The 15634-nt window shown below is 40.3% G+C and overlaps 1 protein-coding gene across 3 annotated transcripts in view; it reads right to left on the minus strand.

The window, feature by feature from the left end:
- Positions 1 to 9540: 9540 nt before the first annotated feature.
- The window catches only part of CFAP20DC (CFAP20 domain containing), a 233348-nt gene continuing 227254 nt past the window's right edge, over positions 9541 to 15634 (minus strand). For all 3 annotated transcript variants that reach the window (XM_030307134.1, XM_030307130.1, XM_030307129.1), the window contains one exon: positions 9541 to 10102. In XM_030307134.1, coding sequence (XP_030162994.1) covers positions 9984 to 10102 — 119 coding nt within the window. In that variant the 3' untranslated portion in view covers positions 9541 to 9983. The remainder of the gene's footprint in view (positions 10103 to 15634) is intronic.

Below are 15634 nucleotides of genomic sequence, written 5' to 3' on the forward strand. Positions count from 1 at the left end.
GCTCTTAACATAGACTCTTTTTTTTTTAAATGTAAAATGCAACAAATAAACAGAGAAAATATTTCTCAAGCTGCAGCCATAGAGATAGCACCTAATCAGGAAGCAAGGGGTCACGATGAACAACTTCCTTCTATTCATAAGCATACAGATCCCAGCCACCATAAGAACCATGGCTGGTCTATAGTGTTGCCCACAGCCAAGTCACGGGATTTGATATCAGCCAGTCTGAGAGATCCTTGTGTATTAACTCTGGGGAGCTCTTGAACCTGTGTCTCAGTTTCCTAATTTGTAAAGTGGGCAAATGCCTATCTCAAAGAGTTGTCAAGAGCATTAAATGAGATGCTTGGGAACACAGTGAGAGCTCAATAAGTGGTTGTAGTGATGACAGCATAGATGGTGAGGACAATTGCCAAGGAAGATATCTGCACCCCATGATAATGGAATTTCTGGGTCAGAATAAAGTACTGAGTAGGGTCATAGTCCAAAGCCTATCCTAATGAATCCTTAGATTAAATGAAAAAAAGGGGATAGTTTTCCCTTTGCTTTGTAATCTGATAGTATTTGTCAAATTTAAGTCAGTAGAAATGCCTTCAGAATACCATAAGAATGCATTTTAAAACCACAGAGTTTTTGCATATAAACCAGAAGCAGTACTTGTTATGATAAAGATGTAGATGTAGATGGTTATGGAGTGTGATCATGTGGCAGAGTGACACCAGAGCCTCAGGTGGTCTAGGATGAATCAAAGGATGCTTTAAATGCCCTTTATCCCTTCAGGTGGATGAAGTTATAACTTCCAGAAAGCATTATAAGAAATTTACCGTACCCACTGTTTTAGAGGCTGATGGATACTTTTATTTATTTATTTATTTATTTATTTATTTATTATTTTTTTTGTAACTTATAGCTCAGTATTTGGAAATAGGAATAAAACCCGATGGTGCTGGAATTAGCAGGAGAGTAAAGACAAGAGGAAAATGGCTTCTCTCGCTAATGGGTTTCTAACACCCAACATGGCATGAAAGCCATGGTGAAAACAGCCACCAATGGTGGGGGGGGGGGTGTGAATTTCCCTTTTCTTCTCCATGGTTGAAGGCAGCACATGTCATCAAAAGGATGGGAAACTGGGTTTTGAAGAAGTTGATATTTCTTTGGTGGACTGTTCTGTGTCTATAATTTGTGATAAAGTTCTAGACAGAAATGTGGGGAGAGACATTTGTAGATGATGGCTGACTTTCCAAATAGCAATGAAAGGAAAAGCTGGAGTGAATATTTCTGTAATTTCTTCACATAATTCACTCAAATATTAGAAAAACTTCATTAATGTAGCCTAAGGAGAAGAATGCCAGACTGAAATTATATAAAATCTGGATTACAGACTCTATTTAAACAAATATAGTTTAATTATTTCAAATGCTTTTCATATGTCTCAAGATACAAGATGTATTAATAGGTAAAATGAAAGAGTTAGAAAGACTGCTTGGAATAATCTATACCATGACGAATAAAAGTAAAAACCTTTAACATACAGGAGCTGCTTGGCTTGGTATTGATCATTTGTGAAATCTTTATTTTGAAAAGGAGCTGTTGATTTGGGAGGAGGAAGACTCCAGAAATTCATAGGAGAGTCAATTATTGCAACCATATGGGTCAGACCCAAGTTATTACAGATATTGAATAAATACAGGTTTGAAGACTTGCTGGAGTGTCCATTTTCCAATGACAGGTACGTACCCCAGGCGTTAAATCTGTAATCAGTGTTGGGGTGTGTGGGTGGCTCAGTTGGTCAAGCGTCTGACCCCTGATTTTGGCTCAGGTCATGATCTCACAGTTGGTGGGATCCAGCCCTGTATCGCTATCTGCACTGACAGCATGGAGCCTGCTTGGGATTCTCTCTCTCTTTCTCCCTCTCTGCCCCTGCCTCCCTCAAAATAAATAAATAAACCTAAAAAATCTGTAATGAGTGTCAGTGCTATTTCCCCCAATTCTTAGGAACTTAGTTTTCTCTATGGCTTATTGCATGAAGCTAATGCTCCTGTTCTTTCAGAGTACTGATAAAACATTTTTTTTAAAATGTAGTCTTGTAACAACATACAAAATTCTAGCTTACGTACATGAAAGTATACATGTACCATTCACACTGTCAGGAATAACACCACAGCCATGCATATCACCAGAGATCCAAATCTGAGAACCCGTTGTTCACCAGGCCCAGGCATAAATAGTAATCACAACAGCAAACATTTACTGAGTGCTCACTTTGTATTAAGTGTTTTTTCATAGGTACCTTATCTATCTATCTATCTATCTATCTATTAAAGTTCATTTATTTATTTTGAGACAGAGTGCACGTATGTACACGAGCTGAGTAGAGGCAGAGAGAGAGAGAGAGAGACAGAGAGACAGAGAGAAGAGAAAGAGAATCCCAAGCAGACACTGGGCTCCCCTGACTTAGGGCTTGATCCCATGAACCATGAGGTAACCTGAACCAAAATCAACAGTCGACACCTAACTGACTGAGCCACCACCTAGGTGCCCCTGAGGTACCTCATTTATTTGCCTCTTGTATGTCTCTATGTTTTCCCAATTGCTGGGGTCAAATTGCCCTTTAAGATTCCAAAAAAATTTAAAAAATTAAAAAATAAATAAAAAAAAACAACCCCAAAACTAACCCATAGTTTCATCCCATTTACATTCTGCAAAGATCTTTGGGCAGAAGGTCTAGAGTCTTCCAAGTCCCATCTCTGACTTGATAGGAGGCATTCTGGTTTCTTGACCCTCGTCCCATCCTCTTCTCTCCCTCTCTGTTCTGCACATATCACTCCATGATATAGCAATTGTCTTAATTCCTTCATAGCACAAAATACCTCCCATTCAAGGCTGTGTACACAAACAGACCTTACAAAAGATGTATGACTCTTAAGGGAGAGATATAAGCACATCTTTAAATTCCCAGGGCTTCTCCTGTAGTCTCATATTTAAAGATATGCCATATACATAGGAGAGTGGAAAACCACTGCTCTACATTTTTGCTCAGATTGGGAAAAATTGCTATTTTTATATGAAACAAAAATACATCTGACTCACTAGGAGCTACTATAAATGGAAAGACTCCAAAACTTCTTCACAGTATTTAACTTAATGATACCAATTCCTGAATGGTTTTGTGAACTGATGGATTGTAGTTATAAAATACACACTCAGACATACGCACACATGTAATTCAATAGCCTAAGGCAGAGGCTCCAATCACACATAGTCACTCGACATTCTTCCTTTGATTTGGAAACTGAAACCCAGATACATTCATTAACATAAGATATAATCTGAGCCAGGAAAGAGAATGAGGGGTTTAGCTTGAAATGTATACTAGTCAGAGTGAAGAAAGCAAAACAAAACAAGCTATATTTTCCATTCTAGGGGTCATCAACCACATGAGGCTAAAGCAAGTTGTTAGAAGATTATTGAATTGCCCACAGATGAAATCCATCAAGTGATGGTTAGTTTGTTGATTGAAACTGTTGAATGTCACTGACACCACATGCCCTTGGGAATCTTCAAACTGCTCATTCTGGCACCACAGGAAGTAAAGAGGAGAGGTAAAAACAAGAAATGAGAATGGGTTAGGCCAGAGGGTCTCAGCCTTGACTTCTCTGAAACACTGCCATGCCTGGGTCACAACCCAGGTCAGGGAGGTAGGAATCTCTGGGGCTGGACCCAGGCAGAGCATTTTTCCTACTCCCAAGATGATGCAACGTGCAGATGGTTGAGTTTTCAGATAAGCCTGAAATCGTCAATTGGCCAAACATGGAAAGGGATCTCAGAAATTATGAGAATGCAGTCAGTGATATCCCTTTGAAATTAAGGCTGTAGACATTAACAGGGAGCTGCATATGCTGATCAGAGCAAATTGTAACCGGAATCTCTGGAATTCTTTTTTTGTTTATCTGGACAGTGAAGCATTGGTAGATCCTTACATTTAGCCAGCAAAAGAAGCCATGTTTTTTTTTTTTTTCCTTAAATCAAATTTATTTTGATAATGGCAGATGTTCTTGAAAAGTACCTGATCTAAAGGATTAAAACCTTTTGATATAAATGAATTCAAAGGGGTTATAAGTATATTGTGCAGACCTAGGTACCTAGATGAATTTTAGAAATATTTAGATATCAGAAGTCAAAGAAAAGACAAGAATTAGGGGTGAAAAGACATTCTGCTTACTAGAATTAGCCCACAAGAAGAGGCTATGAATTTCTTTTACCAGTCAAAAGGTTTTAAAAGAAAAGAAAAGCTCTTTTCAACTGACTTGGCTAAGAGGTTTGTAAGTTTCCAGGGTTTGAAATGTATGAAGCACTTTTGCATGTAGTAGGAAAACCAGAGGGCGAAATTTTGATTGATTTTAATTAAGATAATCTTGAGTTTAGGAAGCTGTAAAGCAAAACTGGAAATGGTTTAATCCCATCTCATGATTTATTTATAGATTATTAAAACTCCATCATTAATAGAAATTATATTTCAGAATGGCATATTATCAGAAATAAACAAAGAGTGATTTCCCTCCTGGACTTCTTAAGCCAGATATGCCTAGATGATTTGGCTTAGTTCAGTGATTAAGGTCTCAGGGGCACCCTCCCCACCACTACCATGCTTTTGCAAGTATCCTTCACAGCAAATAAAGATAATGTTTTCTGATGTAGAGACTAAAACATTGGCAATACTTATTACTATTAGGATCAAGTTTATATGCTTAAATCTTGCCAGGTTCAGCACCAACATTGACAATGATAAGTTGGGCTGATGAAAACCAATCAATACCATTTCCCACACTTCACTTCTGTAATGCTTCACAGAGTTACAGGTGATTAACTACAGAAGAATATGTCATCAGTAAAAATTAGTGCTATCTTGGCCAGTGTTTATTGGTTACTTAATTCTTATAAGTCAAATTATTTTGACTTAATGTGATTTTAAATTATATTAAAGCCACACAAACCAGAACCAAAATATTCATTAAGATGTAGAGCTCCAATATTCATGATGAATGGACTTTGACTTAGATTTATCCTTTGTCGTAAGTTAACTGTATTACCTATGGTTATAACTTTGTATAATTTAAAACATGAGAAAGAAAATTTCTTCATCTTAGGTGACCAAAGTTTCTGACTTAAACAAAGTTCAGGCGTCAGCATACCTTGTTTTAGATAAAAAGTGAGTGTCAAGAATAATCCTATTGTGTGGGGTGCCTGGATGGCTCAGTTGGTTAAGTGTCTGACTTTGGCTCAGGTAATGATCTCACCGTTCGTGGGTTCAAGCCCCGCGTCTGTGCTGACAGCACAGAGCCTGCTTGGGGTTCTGTGTGTCTCTCTCTCTCTGCCTCTCCCCCACTCTTGCTCTGTCTCTCTCAAAAATAAATAAACATTAAGAAATTTTTAAAATAAAAAAAAATCCTATAGTGTGGTCAGGGATCTGTATAAAATATCGGCGCAAAACAGAAACAAAAAACAAAAAACCCACTGCTACCACCAAACAACACACACACACTCTACCCACCAACCCACCAACTCTGGGAGACACATTTCTGGGCGTTGTGTTGGAGGTCAGGGCTCACAGGCCTGGAGAGGTGGAGAGGTGGAGAGGTGATCTTCTGCAGCATTTCACAAAGGAGGTTCTGTGGGTAGATAAACCTCTTCAGATACTCTACCGCAAAAGGGTTCTGAGGACAAAGAAATTTGAGAAGTGCTACCTATTCTACTCCTTGGACATTCCCCCTGCATGTTAATTTATTAAAGCCATTGAGAACTTCTCCAGTTAAGACAAATGACCATTTCTGCTTCTTTAGCATTGGATAGTATTATCCAACAGTGTTTGGCCATGGGCTTCTTCCTCAAGCCCATAAAGTTTATTAACATTGAATGGAATTTGTTTCTTGAAACACACTTTGGGAAATGCTGATCCTTGAAGTATAAAGGCTGACAATGGAGGGAAGAAAGGATCTGCACAGAGCAAAAGAGACGAGACCAGAGAGCGCAAGCTTTGGTTGCCAGAGAGCACTAGGGCCCACTGTATAGTCTGTGACGTCCATTTCACTCTGTCATTTGAATCCTCATCTTAATTCCCTCAGGGTGGAAACAGAATTGGGTTGGAAGTGAGGAGTCATAGATTCCATTCTCCCTTCTGCAGCTGAGTGTCTCTGGATAATTAACTTCTCAATCAGAGTCTCACTTCTCTCCATCATAAAATCAGAGTTTAAAGAAATCATCTCAGGGGCGCCTGGATGGCACAGTCTGTTAAGCGTCCAACTCTTGATTTTGGCTCAGGTCACGATCTTGCAGTTTCGTGAGTTCAAGTCCCACAGTGCTGGGATCTGCACTGACAGTGTGGAGTCAGCTTGGGAGTCTCACTCTCTCTCTCTCTCTTTCTGTCCCTCTTCTCCTCTCCTGCTGTGCTCTCTCACTCTCTCTCAAAAAATAAAAAAAATAAACATTAAAAAAATAAGGAAATAATCTTGATTATTCTATCTAGGCCCAATTAGATGATTCTACCTCAACTATTATAATGGGAGAAAAAGAGAAGATAGGATTTGCTTGGATTCTCTCCATGACCAACTTTTCTGGAGCGCAAAAGGAACCATGTATGGAATAGAAATCCTATAGTACAACCATATGTGGATAGATGATTCCTATTCCTTCTTATTCTGGGTGTTGTGACTGAAGGTTAAGAGTCACAGGACAACCTGGGCTAAAGCTAGTTTTAGTACTGTACTCACTGTCATTCAACAGTTTCCACCCCCATCTCCCCCCGCAAAAAAACCAACCAGTCCAGAGACTTTCAGCAGCTCAATCTTTAATTAAAGCCAAAGGGCAAATTTAAAATTAGTTCTTTTAATTAATCGTCCTTCAGGTTGTACAATCTGTGATTGCACTATTCTTGGTTATTAAGCACAGTTTGCTCTTCAAAAAAAATCAAGATGTGATTGAAATGACTGATTTAAAATGAAGCTAATCTAAAAATATGGAGAAATACAACAGGGCAAATTATTATGCAAAAGTGTCTATGCATTTGGATATGCCAGTGTTTTCCTTTAATATAAAATAAAATAAAATTAATTGGAGAGAGAAGTTATCATCACCAGGGAAGCTAAATCATCGATCTGATGCCAGTTATTAGCTGACTGTTGTTTTTCCATAATTCTCATTACCTGGGCTCTGTAATTAAATAATAATTTAGAGACTGAAGACTTAAAGTTGCTTGCAAGTTGCATCCCAAATTATGTGAAACAGACTGAGTCAGTCCCCAAACTTATATCAAATTATCTTAGGATGTATTTTCATAGTGAATAAAACTGTTTTCTCAGGATCCCTTTGTAATAGTCATTTTCAGATATAATGCTCAGTATACATTTGATTAGAAAGGTAGAGATCAAGGTCTTGAAAATGGAAATTAATGGATTCTTCCCCATCGATACGTCTGCCATCAGGCAAAACTTCCGCCCTCTCTTCATGCTGGATCTGATCTTCTCAAGCATTATGACACATTAGACTTGCCAGAGGAGGCTTTAAAAATTTCCAATGCCCAGGTTGCACTTGTGACCAATCAAATCAGACTCAGTGGTGGTGAGGCCTCAAAATTTTTATAAACTTCCCAGGAGATTCTAATGTGCAGCAAAATTTGATGACCAGTGAAGCAGTATAGTCCAGTCAGTGAATTTCCAAGTTAACTGGCTGTACCATTTTGGTTCAAAATTGGCAGCATGAAGCCCATCTGTTTTTATTTTTCAACTCTTCAACTTTTCTGGAGCATAAAAACCACCTCAACAGAAATGAAGCTGCTCCTTTAAAAAAGGACAAATAAAATGTGAAAATTGGATACTAGCAGCTTGTGGTAGATACATTTTGGAGTGTCCACTTGGTTCATCAGAAACTCTTTAGCGGCCTTCCTCTCTCCATCCACACCAGAGGGTTCTGGTGGCCATTGGACCAAACAGGCAACTTTAATAACCAAGTCTGGGATTTTTGAATTGAAATGCAGAGTTCATATTTCTTTGTGGATGGATGGATGTGCTGTGGAATGGCTGAATGTTCTGGAAGGTGAACAGTAGCTTAGAATTATGGGGAAAGAGAATTCGTTTTGCAAACAAGTCAGAGGCAATGCTTCTAGACTCCCAAAGTAGACATCTGTTGTTTTTGCTTGCTTGACATCCCTCCTCATTTTGTTAACAATGCCTTCTTCTTCAGGGGCCTCTCATTCCTATTCCATGTGGTCCTGGGGATAACTGACAAGACAAGCCTACTAGCCTCTTGCTCCTGGAGCAGAGACTCAGGGCAAAAAAAAAGCTGCACTGCCATTTTTGTGACCATTGTTGGGAGAAATGGTTAGCTCCTACTATAGGATCCCTGGAGCTGCCGGGATTCCTGTGCCTCCTGGGGCCTGACCAACAAGTCTCTACATTCTGAGATCAAAGGTGCTTGCAATTTAAGAATCCCAACACAGATTTTTAGGTCGTAGCTCAAATCAATGTGGAGGTTTGTAGCATTCTGTTTTGGGGTTCATGAGGCACTCTTGCATCCTTAAGTATTGTTAGTTCATGGTGTTTTCGATATTTGTAACTACAAGTCTTAACTGGCACAGACCTTTAATTGACTCCATTTATGCGGATGGTCTTGAAACTGGCTAAAGCAGGATCAAGGCTCTCCAGGTTCTCCAATCTTCAAGGTCATAACCAAGATAGCTGAACTATTTCATCATCTTGTATGCTTTCTGAAGCCTCAGTTATTTGTTTGCATTTTGTAAGTATGAACATCTTGGAGAAAAATTCATAACAAAGGTATACTTTGTGAACAATAGGATTAAAAGCTTATCAAACAGAAACATGGTTTTAAATAATGTATGATGCTTTGAACAGGAGCCCGAATCTATTCCTGAATAAAGAGCTCTTATTTCCTCTATCAAGCAACATTAAATGAAATTATAGTACTGCCATTAAATCCAATTGTACACCAATAATTTTTCATTTCCAATGGTACTCTTCTTTATTAAAAAATCTTTATTAAATAACAAAATATTCCAGCTAATATAAGTACTTCCTTGTGCTTAGTATTAATATACTTGGCACACAATTCGAGGCCATCTCCTTAAATTCAGGAAGCACGTGATTTTTGCCTTGTGGTGCAGCAAGTAAAGTTATAGTGATCGCTTCCTCCATTTCTCCAGGCCAAGTCACAGAAGCAGTGAGGTGTGTAGGGTGTTCAAATGGATGGCTTCTTAAATATGGATCCATGGAGCTAGATTTGAGTATTATTAGAATTCAGAGATCACTGGTAAAAACATTTTTTAGAAAAAGCACAGCACAGAGCTAGGCAGCTTACATGATTAACAATGTTGTGATCTTTGGCAAACTCTGGATGAACCTTTATGTGATCATAAAATCTGACCAGTGCACAGTGTTTCCTTTTCTAAGAGTCTAAGGGAAGGGTAAACATTATCTTGGAATATTCTGGTAAAAATGCAAGGTAAATAAAAGGAGGCAGTTTAAAAGACCATCATACTTTATTTTTAATACAAATAGGTAATAAAACAAAAGGTACCAGATATCTTTTAAACAAGAATACATTTTCTGTGTATCAAGCCATCATTTACAGATTAACACTGCAAAAATTTTGAATTAATAGCTCTTAATTTGTTTCCATAAGATTATAGGAGATAAAAAAAAATCCTATGTAGGATGAGAATGAACAAACAAGAACCAATTCGAAGTCCTAAAATCTTGTCTCTGTATTAATTGCTTCGCTGACAAAAAGATCACACGCACCTACAACAAAAGCGTAGGCATCCTTAACGTCGAATGTTATTTACAGAATAACTTTATTTCTCTCAGTTACTTTGGATTCCATGGGCCTGCCAGGCTCTGTGGTGCCCATGCAGCAGAGTCACAAGCGCTCTCCTGCTCGCCAGGCAGGCTGGGGGATCTTGGCTCTGGAGGGAGGCCTCACACCAGCTCATAGTACTTCCCTGTCTGGGGATCAAAGTAACAGTTCAGACAGGGGTCATAGAGCAGAGTCAGCACTTCCTCGTCCTCTTCCACTTCCACGCTCGGATCTTCTTCACCTGTGGGGATGGGAACCACAGACACGTTAGCTGCCTGCATGGCCAGGAATTCCTGAACTGAAAGGGCAGAAGGGCCAGGAGGAGGGAACCTCCATCCCTCCCGGGGGATGCTCTTTCTGTGGGCAGAATGGCAAGGCCTGAGCCGTGGGAGTGCACCGCAGGCCTGTGGACTCAGCACTGCAGCGTGAGACTGACCAGCTTCTCTGTGAAGGACAAGAAAAGTTGAGCGTGGAGAACTGGCGGGGAGGGAGACAAGAAAGCGGCAGGGCCGAGGGACTAAAGGGATCAGGGATATGGGTGGGAGTCAAGACTTGGGGGTGACAGTTCCAGACTTCATCATGGGCCAGAGCTGTGTGGATGCACCCTAAAAATGCTACCAAATAAGCCTGAATTAAAATGATAATGTTGTTTAGTATGGAAAACACATGGAAAATTGTTGGGTGATGAGTAATTTTATTAGTGGTAGGAAGGTCTTTCAAGTTTGCTGGTCACAAGGACATGGCTTCACGTTCGTCCCTTGTGACAGCCAATTAGATGGTTTGGAGGAACTCCTGTTCTTTATTATTATTTTTAAAATGTTTATTTTTGAGAAAGAGAGAGAGCACAAGTGGGAAAGTAGCAGAGAGACGGGAGACAAAGGATCCAAAGTGGGCTCTGCGCTGACAGCAATGAGCCCCACGTGGGGCTTGAATTCACGAACTGTGAAATCATGACCTGAACCAAAGCCAGACGCTCAACCGACTGAGCCACCCAGGTGCCCCACTGCTGCCTGTTAGTAGCAGGTTTGGTTGGTTTCCAACACATGGCATGGAATGAAAAAAAAAAAAGGCTGTTTTACTAAGATGCTTCCTGAGCACCTTATATGTGCCAGTGTTGTGCTAGGTACTTGTACACTTGATGCTATCACCAGCAAGTGAGTGCCCCCGAGTGCTTCTGAAAACCATGTAATGAGAGCCCAGAAGTCGGAGGCAAGACCTCCCTGAGCTGGAGAGGATCCGAGCAGGCTCAGGGAGGAGAGGTGAGTAGGACAGCGCTCCTCTCTCTTCCTTAGCACAAGCTCCTCAGGACCAGAGAAAACCCAGTCTTTGGGCTGTGAGCTCACCAGGGTTAGTTTCAGAAGGGGCAGGGCTGGCATGTAATGGAGGCTCAGTCAATACTGGATGTTTTGGGAAAGGATGAATGCATGACTGTGAAAACAAAGTCTGTGCTAGTAAGTGTCACCGCCCAGAGTACGAGAAGGTGGTGGGACTCCATCTTTTGCAGCCAAAATCAGACCAAGCTGGTGCATGGATGCTGTCGGGGCAGTGACAAACTGGAGTTAAGTCCCAAGGAGCGGGGCCCAGGTGGTGGAGTGGGGGTTTGAGACTCTACGGCAGCCATTCCTCTGACCATCCAAAGACACATAACATGATCGTCCCTGCATCAGGCACTGAATGAGGTGCTGGGGATGAGGCGGTCTAAGAAGCAGGCCCTGTTCTCACGGAGTGTGCATTGTCTTGGGCAAAACACGGAATCAGCCGACTCCTTACGCAGATGGTGCCAGCAGTGGAGTAAAACGTGGAGCTACCTGGGAGGAATGAGGACCTCTGCCTTGCTTGCTAACATCTCAACTGGTGGAGCCCTCCATGGCCAAGAAAGCACTTGCCCACGCAGAAGCTCTGGATCCTGTGAAATAGAAGTTAATGTGTCCATCTGAAGGACAAGGGAAGCCGGGTCTGCAGAGTTCACCAGCTCATCCGAGGTCACTTGGTGAGTCAGAGGCAGAGTCAGGGATGAACTTGGGCTTCCAGACTCTCAGTTCCATCTTCTTTCTGCCATATGGGCACCATGCTTTTGTTAAGAAGGTGATGTGGCCACATTCAATGGGGAGCTATTACATTATGGGAATTTAAACATGGAAGAGAGTAAAAAAAATTGTAAATGTGTCCTCCATTTGAAAACCTCAGGTTTGGAAACAAAAGAAATTTCATCTCTCATATTTAAAAAAATCACAAAGATAAGAGAGTCCATGTGGGAGGGCAGAGGCAAGATCTGGGCTTATTTCGTCTGGAAAAGACAAAGCCTGAGGTTACAGCAGCCTGTCTGGCTTCAAGTAGATAAAAGGCGGTAAGTGAGAGAGAAGTTAAGAAGATTCTGTGGGGTTCCAGAAGGAAACAAGAGGATCAACGGGGGCAAGTTACTAGGAGCCAGATTTTGGCTCAGCACAAGGAAGAATTTTCCACACTATAGAGCTGACCGGGAAGTGGAATGTGGATCCTGGAGAGGGTGAAGCAGGACCGAGGTGGCCATTTGTGTGAGATTTTATTGTGCACAGGGTGGGACCAGATCCAATGATCCCTGCGGTGCCTTTGATGAGTTTCTGGGACTCTTTGCTATAGTGGCTTATGTCCTTGAAGTATGACAGCACTGTGCTAATGGCCACGTTAATGGTGGCAGCTGACCTGAGCGCCCTGCATGGTTTCTAATTAAGAACAGGAAATCAGAGAAGGCAGGCTGCTTTTCCTTTACTTTCTATTGTTACCTTAAGAGTGGTCCCCAGGGTCCTGCCTCCACCTTCTTTCTCCATCTAAGTAGGAGAGATTGGGAATGCTTTTCAAGTTTCTCATGGAAGACGACCCCCTTTAGGTCACTTCTGCACATCAAAAGGAGGATGTGCATGTCCTTTACCTTCAGATATTCAATCCATCATTCCTTTCTTGTTTGGGCTACTTCAGAGAACAGAACCAATGAGTAACTAATGTGTGCCTGCTATGTGATGACATCTATTCAGTCTGTACCATGTCAAGGTGTGGATGGGACATTCACACATGAAACAAAAGTAGCTACTGAAGATTAGTGATGGGGTAACTGGAAGTTGCAACTGCAGAGTGGCCAAGAGCACCAGGAGCCTTAGGAGTGGCAGATGGGACGGATGGGAGATTTGCTGTTGACTGCCCCAATTGACTTTAGAGCACTCACAGGCTACTTTGCCTCACTGGATACTCATTCCCTCATTTATCACATGGGAATAACAAGGCCTATCTCATAGGATTTTGTGGAAGGCTAAACTGGACACTAGATAATATGCATAGCCCAGGGCACATAGTAGTTGTTCAATAAATGACCATTATTATTACTGTTAAGGATAATGACAATATTGAAATAAATCATGAAGTATAGGCTGTACATTTTTTTAGTCAGTCAGAACAGGAACATTGATAAAGGTTAAAGTCCTAAGAAAAGGCTTCATAGAGAGGGGCAGTATGACATTTGGATAATGGAGTCAGACTGACCTGGATCCAAATCCCATTTCTACCACTTCACAGCTGTGGGACACTGGGAAAATTCAGCACTTTGAGCCTTAGCTTTCCCCTACATAAGGACAGTAATACTGCCTGGGACAGTACCTAGGGGAACTAAGTAAGATACTCAGTTGCACTCCGCACACATAGTGAATACTCAATAAATGTTGTTACAACTGTCATCATGAAAAATGTAAGATACATGAGTTAGACACAAGAGGGGTATGCTCGCTTACATCTTATTTCCTACCCCCAAACTGCACCTGTTTGATTTTTTACTACCAAAAGAAAAAAAATAGTGGATTTGAACAAAACACAAAGCCCCCAACTAGTTTTACAAAGTACATTATAATAAATTCATCTTAAGATAAAAAGAGTTCTTACACCAAAAATCATGTATTTTTCAAAAAGTAAAACTAATTTTTCCATCTGGTGTAATGTTAAAACCACCTATCACTGAGGTAAATGATCATGAGTCAACATATCTCAGGGGGTCTGCTGTCTGATGCTTTGTTTAGACTCCATCCACACACTGAGGGAAATTCTGACCTCCGGCACGTCATCTAATTGCTTAGCACACTCTGGGCTGGTACTTTCCAAAAAGATAAAATTTTAAGCTGGCGCTATTAAGTTAGAAAACTCAATACATTTTACGACCAGTCAGGAATCTTTCAAAGATGAAAATAACAGTTGTAATGGGCCATGGGTCTTTATCACCAACTGCAAAGGGACCGAGGTGGATCTAATTCATTAGTAGGGGTTTTGCTACATAATGCATCCAGACTGAAGCAATAACGGCTATACAAATGCATTCGTTCCAATACATATCACTGTAGAGCTGGAACCTCATGCGTCATGACCACGGGACTAAAGCGAGTTTTTGTGGGTTTTAGTACTAAAGCTTCAAATGGATGAATTTTAAAACTGTACCAACAATGACACTCGTGCAAAAATTGGGTGACATTATGTATAATTTTACATTGAAGTGAGTGCTTTAAACTTGCATAAAGGGTTTTGTTTTCATTATAACTTAATTTTCAAAGCCTCCAATTTACATCATTTTGAGCCATTGTAATCCCTACGTAATGGAATTATAATATCATTAAGCAATTACCACTATGATGTCAAGCAATGGGAAGTGTTTTGAAAGGTAATTATTGTGCATGGATATGGGGTAATTTTCAATTATATTCTTGGATGGTGCAGGGTTTGTTTTTCCCCCCAAATGCTAAATTGCTCTATTTAAAGACTGGCTACAGAAACTGTAAAAGGACAAATTAACAAATAAAACCATTCTCTGCTACCAGAGTAAGAGCATCTGGACAGGGGTCCAAATTACATTTTTACTCTTCACCACATAATAAAGTCATTTCCAGTGAAGTAAAATTGCCTTTCAGATAATAATCTATTTACAAACTTACAGCTTCATCCACTTTGAAATTGGTTAACAGCAATAACAGAAGAAAAACCAACGGAGCCAGACCAAATGCAGCAGTATTAGCTGCCCTCCCCTTTGTTAGATCAGCTCAGGCAAACAATCCCTCCAATTCACCTTTTGAAAGTCTATTAACATAAATGCTTAATTATCTACATTTATTGCATTTTAACCACAGATAATAGAAAACCTATATGCAGAGGCTAAGTCTTCAAGCTTGAAAATCAATGATGTGACATCAGTTTATGAGATTTAAAATCTCTGAATCAAGACACTGCACCTGATTTTCGATTTTCTGACGTTGCCATCCAGAATTTAAAAAAAAATAAATAAATGCATTTTCTCTCTTATAGATCTTGAGAACTGATTGACTGTATTTTTATGTGCATACCAATACACTATTGTTTAAACAATTCAATGGGGAGGGATCTCCATTCCAAACAGCCAGCCTTAGGATCAACGAAGATGACATTTTAGATAAGATCCTGCAGAGCACCAGGTACTTAGAAACTCTTCCACCAATGCCTCTCACAGTAGGGCTAAATTAACTTGTACTGAGAAAGTTGACAGTGAACTGCTGAATTTTGGTTTTCAGCAAAAATATGTCCTCAGATGGGAGAAAGATAAATGACTGACAATGGGATAAAAAGGACGAAAAGGGACTTTCTTAGAAAACTATATTGTTTCTTGGAAGGCAACTGACATGCTATGATTACAGTTCAGGTTTCATTGGGGAAATAAGTAGGTCAAGCCCTTTTGCAGAAACCAGTACCTATATTTTACATGGAAAATGCCTTTTGAAGCAACATGTTGGAG

This window comes from Lynx canadensis, chromosome A2 (assembly GCF_007474595.2).
Source record: "Lynx canadensis isolate LIC74 chromosome A2, mLynCan4.pri.v2, whole genome shotgun sequence".
Classification (NCBI taxonomy): Eukaryota; Metazoa; Chordata; class Mammalia; order Carnivora; family Felidae; genus Lynx; species Lynx canadensis.